General features: G+C 42.8%; 3 protein-coding genes across 6 annotated transcripts in view; 1 reads left to right on the forward strand and 2 right to left on the reverse strand.

The window, feature by feature from the left end:
* Positions 1-502: 502 nt before the first annotated feature.
* vti1b (vesicle transport through interaction with t-SNAREs 1B) lies at positions 503-6,264 on the reverse strand. The gene is made up of 6 exons (XM_058057045.1): positions 4,181-6,264; positions 4,038-4,096; positions 3,194-3,376; positions 2,947-3,120; positions 2,781-2,842; positions 503-1,728 (listed from the first exon to the last, which is right to left on the reverse strand). Exons 1-6 carry the CDS (start codon positions 4,275-4,277, stop codon positions 1,635-1,637), a joined length of 669 nt encoding a protein of 222 aa, XP_057913028.1. The 5' UTR covers positions 4,278-6,264; the 3' UTR covers positions 503-1,634.
* On the forward strand, positions 4,697-8,164 carry rdh12 (retinol dehydrogenase 12). 2 transcript variants are annotated; one of them, XM_058057036.1, is made up of 7 exons: positions 4,697-4,975; positions 5,485-5,600; positions 5,671-5,826; positions 5,891-5,995; positions 6,063-6,272; positions 7,298-7,487; positions 7,962-8,164. In XM_058057036.1, exons 1-7 carry the CDS (start codon positions 4,902-4,904, stop codon positions 8,062-8,064), a joined length of 954 nt encoding a protein of 317 aa, XP_057913019.1. In that variant the 5' UTR covers positions 4,697-4,901; the 3' UTR covers positions 8,065-8,164. The 2 variants fall into 2 exon arrangements, with proteins under 2 accessions (XP_057913019.1, XP_057913018.1); XM_058057035.1 differs by having other exon boundaries at positions 4,700-4,975; positions 5,482-5,600.
* Positions 8,165-10,322: 2,158 nt separating this feature from the next.
* zfyve26 (zinc finger, FYVE domain containing 26) overlaps positions 10,323-18,080 on the reverse strand; it is a 36,693-nt gene continuing 28,935 nt past the window's right edge. For all 3 annotated transcript variants that reach the window (XM_058056979.1, XM_058056978.1, XM_058056977.1), the window contains exons 35-43: positions 17,013-17,228; positions 16,730-16,927; positions 16,579-16,659; positions 14,920-15,047; positions 14,708-14,843; positions 14,512-14,571; positions 14,251-14,433; positions 14,131-14,181; positions 10,323-12,618 (exon numbers count right to left, since the gene is read on the reverse strand). In XM_058056979.1, coding sequence (XP_057912962.1) covers positions 12,403-12,618; positions 14,131-14,181; positions 14,251-14,433; positions 14,512-14,571; positions 14,708-14,843; positions 14,920-15,047; positions 16,579-16,659; positions 16,730-16,927; positions 17,013-17,228 — 1,269 coding nt within the window. In that variant the 3' untranslated portion in view covers positions 10,323-12,402. The remainder of the gene's footprint in view (positions 12,619-14,130; positions 14,182-14,250; positions 14,434-14,511; positions 14,572-14,707; positions 14,844-14,919; positions 15,048-16,578; positions 16,660-16,729; positions 16,928-17,012; positions 17,229-18,080) is intronic.

An 18,080-nucleotide genomic window follows, 5' to 3' on the forward strand; every position in this document is an offset into this window, starting at 1 on the left:
ATATTGTCCTCCCCCCCACCCCCAACTTGATTTTCTTAGTTTCTCATCATTTTGAAATTGTAATATTCTGCAATAAAAAAACAAGTTGGGGGAAAAGATAATACAGTCATCTTCATTTATCACGGGTGTGATAAGTGAATTTCCACAAAGTGGAGCTCAATATTCAGAAATTCAATTATTGATTATTATTAAATGTAATGAAAATGTGCGTGAAAAGCCCAAAGAGAAAGACAAAGTTGATTCAAACATTTCAATCTGATTAATCGCACTTTGTCCACAGTTAACTTAGAAATGTTTTATCTATATTAGATTTTTGAATACACTTGTAAACATGAAAGTGGATAATATCTTTTTTTAAACCAAATCGATGCCAATTGGTTGCCATTGGTGAGGTAAACTGTCCATTCATCCCTCAGATAAGCAAATCAGCTCACAAAATATAATCGGCAATAATATCACAAATAAAACTTTGGACTCTTAGACACACACGGTCTAAGTAGTATTTTGAAAATGCAACCTTTATTTTGTCCTCTTTGACAAACACAGCAGTTCAAGGACACACTCCACCTGATCACTAATCAATAACGGGTGTTGGGTGTACTGACCAGGGCACACCCAAAATACTGAGGTGACAAGCCCTCCAATAGCTGTCTTGGGCTTTGCCTGCCGGTAACTAGTAGCGTGTAACCCAAACTTTAGCTTGAAAGAAATAAAATCAGCCGAGAGACGGCTCGTATCTAAAACTGATGCCGAGGTTCTCCGGCGGTTTTTCCAGCTGGGTCCAGCGGGCGGCATTTGGGTTCGGCTTTTGTCGACCTGGTCAGTCGAGCCATCTGCCGGGTCTTTGAGGCTCGGTTTGACCCTTTTCATTGTCCATAGTCCCCAAACTAGAGTGTGGGTCGAGGGTCAAACGTGACGCGCATACGTTAACCACGCGTCAAAAAAATATAGCCGAATATTTCCGTTGAGTTAGGATCGAACAAGGCGGGTCCATGATCATCTGAATGATGATCTTGTTTAACGTCAGGAAAAAGACGCGTCCCGTTATGACTCATCCAGACAGCGTTCGAAAAAAAGCTACAGGGGGTGCGGAGGTTTACGGGCGGCACGGCGGGCTGCACCGTGTACATCGGAGGGTTAATGCGGGCTCCTGGCCGACGAGGGCCTTGCCCCCTCGGGCGCTCCCCGCAAAAGAAACTGCGTTACTTTGCAGAGAGGATGCTAGCAGACCGCATTTCGACGCCGGACAGCATGACCGCGGTCGACTTTTAACTTGTCGGCTCAACTTGACTCTCGTTTGGTGGGGATTTGTTGGACGATATTAAATGATATTGAAATCTGCCATTATGTATAATAGAAAAGTCATGTCTTCTATTTACTGCTGCTTAAAGGTCATCATACAAGTGAGTAATCTTAAATAGCGTCAATCAGCAAGTGGGTGAATACCTCATGGAGAAAGCACACAGTTCATCATGCCTTCATCCCATAGGACGCTTTTCACTGGACTCCACGGAGCCTCTGGTGTGACACTGGAGCGTCGTCCTCATCTCGCCGAGACGTTGGGAGGGCAGGTGGAAGATTTTAGACCCTGTAGAACCCAGAATCCCGGTCCAAGACGACCGCTATGGTTGTCCTCACCGTCGGAAGAACTTGAGGTAAACCACGGCGCCCAGGATGGCCATCTCCATGAGGATGATGACACCGAGCAGCAGCTTGTTTGTCACCAGTCTAATGGAGAGGCCGGAAAAACACGTTACAGTCCACTCCGCATACTTTCTTTTACTTGTGGGGAAATAAACAAATACACACCTTGCTCACGGTGCAACCAACAGTAACTAAAAAAGCACCCAGAGAGCCCAGACCTTTGTGATTTACACCATAAATATTATTTACATTCCTTGACCAGCTAAAACCTAGCATAATAGCGCTAAGTGTTTGTATAAGCGCCTACCTCTGAAAATGTTAGCAAGCTAACGTTAGCTTGTTAAGTCCCTGCTTAAGTTCATATTCATAAAAATGACAAGAAATACTAGTATTAGCATATTAGCATAGCATTAGCATAGCATATTAGCACGCTCGCATGCCAACATTCCATCCCAACACCAAGCATAGTAGTGCCTACCTATGAAATGCTAATGTCAGCATGCTAACACCTAGCATGATCGTGCTAAGTTTTAATTTAAACATCTACCCATGAAAACACCTAAAAATGCTAACACCTAGCATAATAGCACTAATAATAGCGCTAAGTGTTTGTATAAGCGGCTACCTCTGAAAATGTTAGCACGTTAACGTTAGCCTAAGTCCCTGCTTAAGTTTATATTCATAAACATCACAAGAAATGCTAGTATGCTCATATTAGCATGCTCGCATGCCAACATTCCATCCCAACATAGTAGTGCCTACCTATGAAATGCTAATGTCAGCATGCTAACACCTAGCATGATCATGCTAAGTTTTAATTTAAACATCTACCCATGAAAACACCTAAAAATGCTTGTGTGATAACATTAGCATGCTAGCAATGTTAGCATGCTAACACCTAGCATAATAGCGAGGTGTTTGTATAAGCGTCTACCTTATACAACATCCCATCCCAACACCAAGCATAGTAGTGCCTACCTATGAAATGCTAATGTCAGCATGCTTGTGTGCTAACATTAGCATGCTAGCAATGTTAGCATGCTAACACCTAGCATGATAGTGTAATTTACTGGGCTAAATGTCCCGAACAAGTGATCTGACCAGTTATATACAAAGAGATCAGGGCTTTCACTTACCGCCGAGACATAGACCGAAGGATCTTTCGCGACCGACTGAGGTTCTCTCCTGTATTCTCCAACTGCAAAGACGAGAAGATCTTAGGACAAGCTCCGCCAATCGATAAACCCTTCAGGAGTGACACTGTGCCTCAGATTCTTGTTCTTTAAGAGCGTCTTAACCCACTCTGTTCCTGGTGCGGTCCAGTTGTTCCCGCTGTTCTCCCAGCTCCTCAATGATATCCGAGCCAATGTGCTCCGTCTCGGCAGCGAGGCGCTGACTTCGCTCGATGCTTTGGCTGGCGTTGTGCAGCGACTCGGTGCCCTGTAGGAGCAACGCTCTCTGCGACTGCACGCGCGTCTACAAGGAAGGAATCATCGGCCATTTAGAATTGCCAAAGATGGTTGCCTTGCCATGCCATGTCCACACTCACACTTTGTTGGTTCTGCGATGAATAGATGCCGCCGTGACTTCCGTCTGACATCTGCGAAGCCGCCGAGTTCTTCATGTCCCTCTGCAGCTTGCCAAGGTCTCGCTGGTACAGACGCAGCTTCGTCCTCATCGGATTTCTGTACGAGGCTGGTGCGTCATGCAGCTCTTCCTCCATTCCTTGCAACTGAGATGACGGGACGAAAGGGTCTTGTTGCATTAAATATTAGTGGCGTCCAATAACAGTATTTGTAGGTATGTCAAGGTTCTACAGTCAATATAATAATATACAATTAAAATGTATTTGACCATTTTATAAAACTCTAATTAGAGCAGGGATCATTTGTAGAAACCTGCAACCAGAATTACCTAACATTATATTTTTGTTATTATTCATGTTATGACCTTTGTGTGTACGTGATTGCATTTGCCTCACTTCTATTAGACAGCTAACAGCTAAGTGTGTAGCTACAAGAAGCAATGAAGTCTGTAAAATTAAATAATAATAATAAAAAAAATTGTTACAACTATAATGATGAAAATGGTAATGTTAATGATGATTATAATAATGGTGATAATGATAAAGATTATAACAATAATGATAATAATGATAACAATAATATTACAATGTTAATAACAGGGGAAAACAAGACTGTGGCATGTTATTGTTATAAGTTATATTTCGATTGATAATAATAAGATATTATCATGATAATAATAAGAAATGCACTGTAATGTTTCATATATTTGCCCAAATAAAATAAAAATAAAAAATAAAAAACACGGTGGCTAGCCATCAAGCTAACTTCCGGTTGTCATTGCAAAAACAATCAAGCAAAGCGGCTCACAATTTCCTCAGCCTCCCCCTTCCTCTCATCGAAGACCCTCAACAGTCTCTTCTTCTCCTCTGTAGGCGAACAAAACACACGTTTAAGTTAAAAAATGTCAACCGTTGTTAAAGGCGATACTAGCTAAGAGCCCATTTGTTTACCTGCATGGCTCCTCAGCAGACTCTCCGGCATTAGCTTTAGCTCCTCATACAGTGACCTGTAGATTTCGTGTAACTTCTCAAATTCCTCCGATGACATTTTCGTTGCCCCGTGACTTTTTGTTTATTTGGGACGCCACTAAAATTGTTGAGTCGAGCCGTGAATAATAATAACGACGATCATCGAATTCCTTCCGCATGATGGTCCTCGTGATCAAGTGGTCATAACTCCGGAACAAAATTCAACACGGGTCAAGTAAATTGTTTTTAAAGTCAAACAAAACATGTAGAATGTTATCTTCATGACGTGTGCGCAGTGTAAAAAAATAATACTTCCATAATATGTTTATTTAAAACTTTAAATAAACCACAAAAGTATTATGATCAGGCGCTTCTCGGGCAGCTTTCACTGGCACCTTCCGGGTAATAGTGAATCAGTTACCGGAGTTAACCAGAGTGGTTAGTTAAAGCGTCCTTGTCAATGGATTTCTGTCGTCGTTAAATGAAATATAACGTAAAATTGTCAAGTATATTGACTAGCAACCAGGATAACAAGCGAAAGAAACTACAAATCCCATGATTCGGTTGGCGTTTTGTGGGAGCGGCTGTAAGGGCGGGAAAAACTACACACCCCACAATTCCATTCGCGCTCAATCGCTCGCTCGCCTCATCAGCTGTTGTGCTAGCAAGCAGGCAACAGCATCCTGCAGCTCTTGTGCTAAAAATGTGGTTTTTATTATTCGTCGCCGTCTTCGGCGTGGCGACGTTATTGGTGCTTTTATTTGCGACTCACATACGGTAAGATGGCACCTTTTGACGGATTGGGGGGGTCCGTTTGACAGCACATTTTTATTTATTCTCATCTCATGGACGTACTTTGGTATGGCGAGGGATATCTGCGTTAGACAAAAACGTACATCGGGTGCTTTAATGGGTTTGATTCCACACGATTTCCCGATGGATAAATCAATGGGGCAGAATAACGGCTGTGTAGGAGGGGGGCGTTTTTTGGTACGGATGGAGCGGTTGAGATTTGAGCCTATCAGGAGGCAGCATGTGGTTGTAATGGGCGTGGTCAGGGGTCTTATTGGTTCCGTGGCCGACGTGCTGGATGGGACGCTCGTACGACTTGACTTGACTTGCTTTTTACGTGTGTGTGTCAATAATTAAGCCAATGTTATTGATTGTCCAGGTGGTGTTTGTTGCATATGAAATATATATTAAATAGCTGATATGAAATATATAAACATAACATTTTCCTTACCTTGCTGTCATGCATCTTAATGGTTGCTTTTTTCCAACAGAAGATATGCAGCAGGAGGCGTTTGCACGTCTTCGGCTCGTCTGGATGGGAAGACGGTCCTCATTACCGGGGCCAACACCGGCATCGGGAAGGAGACGGTCCTGGATCTGGCAACACGAGGTGAATTTAGAAATACTGTTCCGTACACGTTCAGCCTTCGGATCAACGAGGACCGTGTTTTATGCCGCAGGAGCTCAGGTGATTATGGCGTGCCGGGATGTTGATAAAGGCGAGGAGGCGGCCGCTAGCATCCGGTTCTCTTGTCCAAAAGCACAAGTGGAGGTTCGGGCGCTGGACTTGGCCGACACGTGCTCGATACGATCCTTTGCACAGCAATTCCTAAGAGGTGAAGAATAGCTGAAGGACGTTTGTGAGTCTTCTTCGTTGTTGATGTTCTTCCTCTTGTTCAGACTTCACTCATCTCCACGTCCTCATCAACAACGCCGGGGTCATGATGTGCCCCTACACCAAAACCAACGACGGCTTCGAGATGCACATCGGAGTCAATCACTTAGGTAAGACCCCGTTCGCAGTTTCTTCTCGCTACACCGGAAGTAACATGCCGCCGTTCCTCTCTGTAAGGCCACTTCCTGTTGACCTCCCTCCTCATCGGCCTGTTAAAGCGCAGCGCCCCGGCGAGGATCGTGGTGGTGTCGTCCCTGGCGCACAACTTTGGATGGATCCGCTTCCACGACCTTCACAGCCAGGGCAGCTACAACAGCGGACTAGCGTACTGCCAGAGCAAGCTCGCTAACGTGCTGTTTGCTCGCGAGCTGGCTCGCCGCCTTAAAGGTACGACGCGGCATTCCGATGGACGCTCTGGCAGACATGACACTCACGTAGACGGGGTTAAAGTGGAAGACACCTCCAGCGACATTGGCCCAGATCTGCATGAAAATTCACTATTTATTATTATTATTATTATTATTATTATTATTATTATTATTATTATTATTATTATTCATTCATTTTCTACCGCTTTTCCTCACGAGGGTCGCGGGGGGTGCTGGAGCCTATCCCAGAGGCGGGGTACACCCTGGACTGGTAGCCAGCCAATCACAGGGCACATATAGACCATTCACACTCACATTCATACCTATGGACAATTTGGCAAACAACCATTCACACTCACATTCATACAACTATGGACAATTTGGAGTGGCTAATTAACTTAGCATGTTTTTTTTGGAATGTGGGAGGAAACCGGAGTACCTGGAGAAAACCCACACATGCACGGGGAGAACATGCAAACTCCACACAGAGATAGCCGAGGGTGGAATTGAACCCTGGTCTCCTAGCTGTGAGGTCTGCACGCTAACCACTCGACCGCCGTGCCGCCTATTATTATTATTATTATTGACAGAAACCCATGAAGCCATCATGTAGCAAATAAACAAACAGCTTCTCTTATTACCTGCTGGATCTGATGGCCCCAATACAAGCAGACTGTAACACTCAAATCAATTAATCAAAAATATTTGATGTTTTTTTATTTCATAGAGAAAAAAAATTTCATAGAGAGAAAAATTTTCTCTCTATGAAATAAAAAAACATCAAATATTTTTAATGACCTCAGTACATTCTAAAAATATTAAAAAATATTTGATGTTTTTTTTATTTCATAGAGAGAAAAAGTTTTTCATAGAGAAAATTTTTCTCTCTATGAAATAAATATTTTTGATGAATTGATTTGAGTGTATTTTTATTACATGTATTAAATATCTTCTTAATTTTTGATTCAATGCTTTTTTTTAGTGAACTAAATGATTATATTATACACACACATACTATAAATAGTTTATTTTTTTACCTCGCAGGGTGCAACGTGACGGTGAACTCGGTCCATCCCGGCACGGTGAACTCTGACCTGACCAGGCACTCCACCCTCATGATGATCCTCTTCAGCTGCTTCTCCATCTTCCTGAAGACCCCTCGCGAGGGCGCCCAGACCAGCGTCTACTGCGCCGTGGCGGAGGAGCTGCACTCCATCTCTGGAAAACACTTCAGGTAGACGCAAGCGCGGTTGAACAAGAAAAGAAAAACATGAAAAAAAATACAAGAACGTGAAAAAAATACTCCACATAACCGCTGGATAAAAAGTCAATAAGCCAGTTCAGCAGTCAAAAGTTTGGAGACACTTTCTCATTCCATAACATGAGAAAGTGTCTCCAAACTTTTGACTGTTAGTGGAGTCAAAAGCTAGTTAATTACTGCGTTTTTTTTTTTTTTTGCTGTTGTTTTTAAATTTTAGAATGTACTGAGGTCGTTAAAAAAAAAAAAAAAAAAACACCGGGGGCCACCAAATGACTGCTCTTTTTCTAATTTATTTTCCGCGTTATTTTTGACATTTAATTATGAAAATGCCGTTCTTTTGAATGTGCTTAGGGCAAATAAACACAGTTTGGACACCCCTGCAACAGCATAACAAGACTTTGGCCCCGCCCCCTCCTATTAACGTGACTCTGGCTTTTGGTTTTGCAGTGACTGCGCCCCCGCCTTCGTGGCCCCCCAGGGCAGGAGCGAGGAGACGGCCAGGAGGCTGTGGGACGCCAGCTGCGAGCTCCTCGGGATCCAGTGGGATTGATTAGAAGGAGGGCTTTAAGCTCCGCCCATCCGGGACTGCTATTGATGGGAAGCTATATACACGCTTTTGTTTCGTCACTGGGGTGGGGGGATTTGGGGGGGGGGGGGGGGTATTATAGGTGAGCTATTTGCTGCTCATGTCTTCTACAATAACGTGCAGTCTAAGAGTATTTTGGTACTAAGCTGAAGCAAAAAAAAACCTCTCTATATATTTTAGTGACAATGTGAAAACAAGCAGCAGGAAGTCATGCTGTTGGACAGGGGTGTCCAAAGTGCGGCTCAGGGGCTATTTGTAGGAAAAGTACACACACAAAAAAAACAGCAAAAATGTAAAAATCTGCTGTGATTTTACCAAAAGAAAATCGGGTTCGGTTGAGAAAATGATGGGAATAAAGTCTAAATATTACTTAAATAAGAATATTTGGACCATGAAGTAACAAACAGCAACACCTGCAGTCGCTGTACGAGAAAGAGGTGAAAATATGAAGACAAAGTCAACATTTTAAAAGAATAACGCCGTATTATTAGGAGGAAAATAAAGTTTCAAAATAAAGTTCAAATATTGTAGTAAAGTTGTACTTTTATGAGAATAACTTTGGAATGTTTGGAGGAAAAATAACACAATTTTCTAGCATAGAGGTGAAATATTATTTATAATTTAATAGTATTTATATTATATTATTATTTTTAAAAAAAAGTTCAAATAGTTGGAAATGTTATGAGAATAAAGTCAAAATATCATAGGAATTATGTCATAATTACGAGAAGAAAATTGACAGGAGGAAAGTTGGGGAAAAAAAGACAGAAACTGAATAATTTGAATAAAGTAAAGTCAAAATATTAAGACAAAAATATTCTTATTCTTATTCCGTATTCTAAGGAGAAATTAATTTGGAATTTGATGAGCTAATTTTAGTAGCAAAAGTGGTCTAACAACAAGCAAACATACATTCAGCACAAGAAAGTTCCCACAATATTACAACCTCTTGGAGAACTAGTTCCCATTTCTGATGAAAATATTTTTTTTTTTTTTTACTTTTCCAACAATTTCTACTTTCTTCTTGTAATCGAATGACTTTATTCCCATAAAATTATAACTTTCCAATATTTACAAGAAAAAAAATGTTGGAAAATGTTTCCAAAAATTGCAATTTTCCGATACAAAAGGTGGAATATTCTGAAGAAAAACATCATTTTAGTTGCATAGACTTCAGATAGTCTCGTATTGTGAGAAAGAAGAAAGGAAAAGAATGAGTTTATCAAGATTGTGGGAGAATTTTCTTCCAGCTATATGACCAAGCCAAGTATACAGTATATATGATATATACAGAATATATATATATATTATATATATATTAATACAAAAGTGTTTGAGTTGCGTTTTTACCTGTCAGTGCAGTTTGTGGCCCCTGGCTGGAGGGACGAGATTAGGACACCCCTGGTGTAGGATGCGTGGCGTGCTGCAGTGCTGCGGGGTCCAAACAGGGTTGGGGGGGGGGTACGGGGTATTTCATCTTCTTGATGTTGCAGGCCTTTCTCTTTCAGTGTTACATTGATGCCATAGAAGGAAGAAGACCCCCAGCTTTTTAATGCTATTTTCTCGTATAAAGTACAGTATATTCCTGGGGGGGGTGGGGGTCAAGGGGGGGGGGTTTGTAGAAAAAAATTTGTCAGCGTTCCTGCGGTCGGTCACTCACTCGGTTTTTTTCCACGAGTGTGACTTTTGCCTTTCTACCGATGCTCAACCTTCATGTTGCAGAGTTGAATGTTTACATTTCATGTCAATAAAAGGACAGGATGACACGCCCGCTTCTTGTCATCAACAGGGGGGCCGAGGGGTGGGGTGGGGGGGTGGACTCCTGTAGAGCAGATACACACCATAACCCATACACAAAGCCGTCTAGATCTTCCACAATCTGCACCTATTCCAGCTGGATTTCCAAAACACAACAGTTTCATGCCTGCCTCTGACCACACCCACTCCACTGTGATTGGTCACAATCCCAAGCGCTCCTAAATTAGAGTGGTAACCTAGGTGTGTCCGGCGTGAATGCACCTTTCCCCTGGCGAGAGCGAAACAGTTTGGCGGCTATTTCACATTCATATTCACAAAAACAGTTCCTGGCTTGCTGGGAACCACCAACTCCAACCACTTCTGCCTGAGCTTGCCCCGAGAAAGATTTCTAGGCGCCATCGCTACCAACCATAAAGAGACCCAAGCAGACCTGTGTCTGTGGATTTCAATTAGCAAATACGAGCTGTGTGTGTCATCCTTTTTATTATTAAGCTGTGAGAAATATAGATTTTTATAAAACAATTTCACAACAAATCATCCAAAACGTGGCTTAAAAAAACAACAATTCCCAGCGTATAAAGCCTGGCAGTGAGGACAGGATAGTCTCAGGGGAGGGGACATAACAATATTGGCTTTTTGGACCAAGAGCCATATTGTCCAACTCTTTTTGTCTCCTATAGTGGATGGGCACATATGTGTAACATGACATATATAGTGGATGGACACATATGTGTAACATGACATATATAGTGGATGGACACATATGTGTAACATTACATATATAGTGGATGGACACATATGTGTAACATTACATATATAGTGGATGGACACATATGTGTAACATTACATATATAGTGGATGGACACATATGTGTAAGGACACATATGTGTAACATGACATGTCCCCTATAGTGGATGGACACATATGTGTCACATGACATGTCTCCTATAGTGGATGGACACATATGTGTAACATGACATGTCTCCAATAGTGGATGGACACATATGTGTAACATGACATGTCTTCTATAGTGGATGGACACATATGTGTAACATGACATGTCTTCTATAGTGGATGGACACATATGTGTAACATGACATGTCTTCTATAGTGGATGGACACATATGTGTAACATGACATGTCTTCTATAGTGGATGGACACATATGTGTAACATGACATGTCTCCAATAGTGGATGGACACACATGTAACATGACATGTATAGTGGATGGACACATGTGTAACATGACATGTATAGTGGATAGACACATGTGTAACATGACATGTCTCCTATAGTGGATGGACACATATGTGTAACATGACATGTATAGTGGATGGACACATAGGTGTCACATGACATGTATAGTGTATATGCACATGTGTGTCACATGACATGAATTGTGGATGAACACATACTTATGTGTAACATGACATGTCCCCTATATAGTGGATGGGCACATAACATGACATATATAGTGGATAGACACAAATGTGTAACATGACATGTTTTTTAATATCGCTTTTCAGAATCTGATACCGATATCAAATTTTTGTGCTGATACGGGGTCGGACATCCCTACTGAGGAATGCGTGTCCAAAGTGTTAAAGTGTGAGCCGCCGTGAACAGGCAGCGGCAGCAAGCAGCGGTGTTCTAAATTCATCATCATCATCATCATCCCTTTTGTCCTGAGTGATGAGGAGTTAAAAAGTCCCCAAGCCCCAACATGAGGCGTAAAAAGCCCCCGGCAGAGACCATCCGTCCATCAATCACACATCATGATATCAAACTGTCATTATTCCTTTAAAATCCAGGCAAAATATTTCCAGCGTGATTCCTTGGGGAGTCCCTCACGGGGGGTCCCTCACGGGGGGTCCCTCACGGGGGGTCCCTCACGGGGGGTCCCTCACGGGGGGGTCCCTCACGGGGAGTCCCTCACGGGGAGTCCCTCACGGGGAGTCCCTCACGGGGGGTCCCTTTCGGGGGGTCCCTCACGGGGGGTCCCTCACGGGGAGTCCCTCACGGGGAGTCCTCGGCCACACCCTACGCCCACAAAAGTATCGGGACGCGTCTCAGCTGTAAATTTACGCAAGTGAAAATATTCCAAGAAAAAAAAAAAGTAAGTTTACAAGAATAATGTAGTAATATTATGAAGAAAAATAGAATATTTTTACTAGGGAAAAAAAAGTTGAAATATTCAAGAACGACTTGAAAGACAAAGAATATAGCTGTCGCTTGGGGGGTGGGGGGTGGAGGGTGGCGGTGGGTTCAATTCCCCCACCCGCACCCCCCATATGACAAAGCTGTGATGCACTTATCATATTTCATTGTTCACTTAGCGACCACCCCACCCCCACCCTTAAACGCTGAGTGTCAATCTTCACAGGGTGATCCAAGCCGGCCCCAAAAGGCCCCCCTGGAAGAGTGTGGTGTGGAAGAAGTACAAAAAGCAATACCACGGTTCCTTTTAAGGTGAGGTAGAGACGGGTTGTGGTTTCCTTCAGTCGGTGAAACATGGCGGGCCTTCCAGGTGAGCGGACGGTGCGGTTACCTGCCGTTGTTGGCCCGTCCCGGTCGCTGCTGGCCGGGCTTGCCGTGGTGCTCCAGGAGCCACTGGCGGCAGATGTTCTGCATCACGGAGTCCTGCGCTCCCTCGGCCGCCCGCAGGACGTCCTGCACCAGCGGACCGGCCCGGCCAGCCTCCAGCTTGACCGCCAGCAGGTAGGCGGGCCGCAGCTTGTTGCACAGCAGGTAGGCTTTGACCTGGGACACGGACGTAGCAGGGGAAGTGTTAGACGTCCGCAGAGCAACCAAACGTATGCACATTTAATATTTGATATATCATAAGCGGGAAGAAAGTCCCACAAACTAAGGTCATGTGACGTTTTATAGACTATTTATAGCATTAGCATTATATATGGAGATATGGAGAAGGGGTCCCATTAAATGGACATGCTGGATTGGGCAAGCATGTGGAGAAAAGAATGGATTTCAAATGAGATATTCTGTATATGGAACAACAAAAATGTTGAAAAACTATTGCCAAAATCTGAAAAAGTGCTTACAAATCAAAAATAATACGAATCATACATTTTGTTTCCTGTCATTTGGGGAGCAAACAAAAATAATGGATGTGAAAAAATAGATTAAAAATATTTTTGAAAATTATTAAGAAGTATTTTCACCATACTTTTTTGTTTTGTTTTGTTTTAAAAATCCCCAAAATGTCCTGATGAAATGATGAGTTTTGTTGCCTGACATTTTGCTTGCAAACAAAAATAATGGATTTGAATAAAACAAACATTTGCAAACAAAAATAATGGATTTGAAATTAATATGAATGTTTATGAATATGTTTTGAATATGAACCTATGAATTTTCTTTCCTGAAATTTTGCTTCGAAACAAGATAGCAAAACAAAAAAAGTACATTTTAATAAAAAGTAAAAAAAAAACTACAAATTTTGTAAATTTTTGGAAATTTCCCAAAATTTAATGGAAAATTTTCAAATAGTGGATTTGAAATTTAATTAATTAATTCATTCATTTTTCTACTGCTTATCCTCATGAGGGTCACGGGGTATGCTGGAGCCTATCCCAGCTGTCTTCGGGACAGTAGGCGGGGTACACCCTGGACTGGTGGCCAGCCAATCCAATCACAGGGCACATATAGACAAACAACCATTCACACTCACATTCATACCTATGGACAATTTGGAGTGGCTAATTAACCTAGCATGTTTTTGGAATGTGGGAGGAAACCGGAGTACCCGGAGAAAACCCAGGCATGCACGGGGAGAACATGCAAACTCCACACAGAGATGGCCGAGGGTGGAATTGAACCCTGGTCTCCTAGCTGTGAGGTCTGTGTGCTAACCACTCGACCGCCGTGCCGCCTATTATTATTATTATTATTATTACCTAGCATGTTTTTGGAATGTGGGAGAAAACCGGAGTACCCGGAGAAAACCCACGCATGCACGGGGAGAACGCGCAAACTTGCAAACTCCACACAGAGATGGCCGCGGGTGGAATCGAACTCGGGTCTCCTAGCTGTGTGGCTTGCGCGCTAGGATGCAAAACACGATGAATTGATTTGAAATGAAGAAACCAATCTGCAAACACTATTAAAACGTTCCCATTTTGTCTACTTTTAACTAACACACGACAGAGTAGCAATAAAGTTAGATTGTCTCCTTTGAATATGAAGATGACAGAAATGCTCTCAAGCAAGAATAGCGTAGATGAAGCCAGGGTCATGTGACCAAAGCGTTACCTTGTTTTCTGTGCTCTTTGTTTCCAGAACGAGGCTCTCCAACTCTTTGGCCTAAACAGTGAAACAGCAAAGATGCGTCATGATGCAAAGATGGCGGCGCCATCAATCTCCGTCACTCACATCGGCCGCTCCTTTGTCCGCCACGGCTACGCAGCTGAGAATGAGCGCGTCGCCGTCGTTCCTGGTGGCCGTGCCGGACTCGATGACGCACTTGAGCAGCTGCCGCGCGGCGCCGAATTTCCTTTGACGCATGAGACGCTGGCCGGCCCGCACGTACACGGCCTGGGCCTCCAGCTGGAAGTCCTGCACCGAGGACAAAATGGTGGACATTTGGGGACAACATGTCTCCATAGTACGCATCGGTGATGTCATCGTATTTACCTGGATGACTCTGTAGGCGATACCAAAGCCTTCCTCGATGTTTTTACCTCCTAGCATCACCTACAATCACACAAACATTATTTTCCATCATTCTGGAGATCTGCACGAGTGCTGCCAGAACCGGGTGAGCTGCGGATCATTGAGTGGAAACACTACTTTCCAGCATGAATGAAATGTGAAATGTCTGGCGTCTCACCTTGCAGGCCACCTCCGCCTTCATGGGGCTTCCTCCAAACAAGGTGGGAAGGGGACCCGATCCAGCGGAAGCCGCCGTCTCGCATCGGTGCAGGAAGCGGGTCACCTCCAGCTGCAGCTCGATGGTGTTCATGTGCCTGACGGCGACACACAAGGAGGGACGTATAAAAAAAAAAAACACGAGCGGCAAACAGGACACAAACAGGATGCTACCTGGAGACGTCGCTTGATGACATCATCTTCCTGAACGAGCCCGTTTGGGACTTCCTCCTGCTGCCGCCTCGACATTGCTGCTCCTGCAAGTACGTCCTCAGGTGCTCTTTGGCTCGCACCAACCAGCGCTGCACACATTCAAATGTTTATGTCTGGGTTACCCCCCCCCCTCCAAATCCTCCTGCTAGCTTAATGTAAATATTACACTACTGGAGTACCACAAAGAATGTGAGTGTGAATGGTTGTTTGTCTATATGTGCCCTGTGATTGGCTGGCCACCAGTCCAGGGTGTACCCCGCCTCTCGCCCGAAGACAGCTGGGATAGGCTCCAGCACCCCCCTCCACCCTCGTGTGGAAAAAGCAGTAGAAATGGAGTACCACAACTACGGTGCGTTCAAGGACCGCCGTGCAAAGTTTTATCAACACTAGACCAAAAAAACCTGATCAAAGACATCAACATGTCACATGCTTTTTAGTTGTATCTTAGTGATACATCTTAGTAGGCTGTACATTTGTCCTGTAGTAGTACGCATTTATTAAATATTTATGACCAATGACGTGTTTTCATTGAATTTTTAAAATGCATTACACATTTATGTATATGCAATCACTATTTGCTGACATACATTATGTATTGAATCGGCTGCATGGTGGACGAGTGGTTAGCATGAAGGCCACACAGGGTGTCAGGGTGTACCCCGCCTCTCGCCTGAAATCAGCTGGGATAGGCTCCAGCATACCCCCACCCAAGAGAGGATAAGCGGTGTAGAAAATGAACGGATGGATGGATGGATGAAAATATATAATATAATAAATATAGGATTTATTTTTACAGTGGTATATGCATACATTTGATATGTATTATGTATTCATTATTACTGATGAATGAGATGTTTTTTTTCATTGTAGATATGAAATAATTATTTCTTGAATAATTATATTTGATGTTATTTAGCAAAAAGAACCTATTTTGTCTACATTTTTAGTTATTTTAAATGATTACTGACAAATGAGATGTTTTGATTTTATTTTCTATATATACATAATATTTATATAATAATTAATCGTACATTTGACCTGTATCCACATGTAAATAATTTAAAAAAAATACTTTTTAATATACACACACACACATATATATATATAAATACATATATATATATATATATATATATATATATATATATATAAATACATATATATATATATATATATATATATATATATATATATATATACACATATACACATATATACACACACACACATATATATATATAAATACATATATATATATATATATATATATATATATATATATACACATATACACATATATACACACACACACACACACACACACATATATATATATACATACACATATACACACACATATATACATGAATGTGGGTGGGAATGGTTGTCTATATGTGCCCTGTGATTGGCTGGCCACCAGTCCAGGGTGTACCCCGCCTCTCGCCCAAAGACAGCTGGGATAGGCTCCAGCACCCCCGCGAGGAAAAGCGGTAGAAAATGAATGAATGTGACTATTATTCTTGAATGTGTATTATGTATTAATACTACTGTAGTATTATGTACTACGGTGCAGTATTTGAACTTGTGGGCCTGTGTGTGTGTGTGTGTGTGTGTGTGTACCTGTTGGTCCCCCAGCTGCTGGTATGAAGTGGCTCCATGTGTGAAGAAGCGGATGCATGTCATGGCCGCACGCACGTGATCCTATGCATGCAGACATATCCAATGACCACGGTGCAAAAGCGGGGCAGGTGAAAACCAAAGGAAGTCTAACCATCATGAACTGCTGGAGCTGATAGAGCGTGTGGAAGTAGCCTCGCCGCTGCAGGAACTGGCAGGAGGCGATGAGGTAGCGGCTGCACGCTTCCAGACTGGGGTCCAGCTTTTCCAGGATGTCCTGCAACGTCCCCAAACGCCCTCTCTCCAGAGCGGGCTGCAGCACGCCCTCGAGGAAGACATCCTCCGGGGAGTCCTGACGGGGAGAAGACGGCGTGACGTGAATATGGATGGAGCGGATCGTCACTGCTCATATCAGTGGGGAAAAAATGGAGGCTGGCCTTGTTGAGGAGGAGCGAGAGCGCCTCGGTCATGCTGTCATGACGCATGTAGAAGCTGACGAGTGCCAAGAGAGTGCCGTAGGTGTTCAGGTAGTACAGGCACTCCTCATGGAGGACGCTCCGCTGGCTCCGGGAGTCCGCTTTCTCCGCTGGGCCGTTGTCATTGAGAGCCTCCTCCAGCTCGTGCAGGGAGGCCAAGATGTCCTCGCTGAAAGACTGCGGAGGACAAAGAGACGCCCTTTCTTAGCTCTACAGCGGGGGTGTCCAAACCTTCCCCCTCAGCGAGGGCCACGCAGGGCCTATAATATAAACACTCAGCTTTATCACACTAGGTGTTAGCATGCTTAGCATAGTATCATTTCTAGCCGTTTTCATAGGTCGACAATTATATAAACACTTAGCACTATCATGCTATGTGTTAGCATGCTTAGCATAGTATCATTTTTTCGCCGTTTTCATAGGAAGACTATGATATAAACATTTAGCACCATCATGCTATGTGTTAGCATGCTTAGCATAGTATCATTTTTTTAATCCATTTTCATAGGTAGACTATTACATAACATTTAGTACTATCACCCTTGGTGTTAGCATGCTTAGCATAGTATCATTTTTTTAATCAATTTTCATAGGGAGACTATTATATAAACATTTAGCACTATCACCCTTGGTGTTAGCATGCTTAGCATAGTATCATTTTTTAGCCGTTTTCATAGGTAGACTATTATATAAACATTTAGCACTATCACGCTGTGTGTTAGCATGCTTAGCATAGTATCATTTTTAGCCTTTTTCATAGGTAGACTATTATATAAACATTTAGCACTATCACCCTTGGTGTTAGCATGCTTAGCATAGTATCATTTTTTAGCCGTTTTCATAGGTAGACTATTATATAAACATTTAGCACTATCACGCTGTGTGTTAGCATGCTTAGCATAGTATCATTTTTAGCCTTTTTCATAGGTAGACTATTATATAAACACTTAGCACTACCACGTTATGTGTTAGCATGCTTAGCATAGTATCATTTTTTCTAAATTTTCATAGGTAGACTATTATATAAAC

The sequence above is a fragment of the Doryrhamphus excisus genome, chromosome 19 (assembly GCF_030265055.1).
Source record: "Doryrhamphus excisus isolate RoL2022-K1 chromosome 19, RoL_Dexc_1.0, whole genome shotgun sequence".
Lineage (NCBI taxonomy): Eukaryota > Metazoa > Chordata > Actinopteri > Syngnathiformes > Syngnathidae > Doryrhamphus > Doryrhamphus excisus.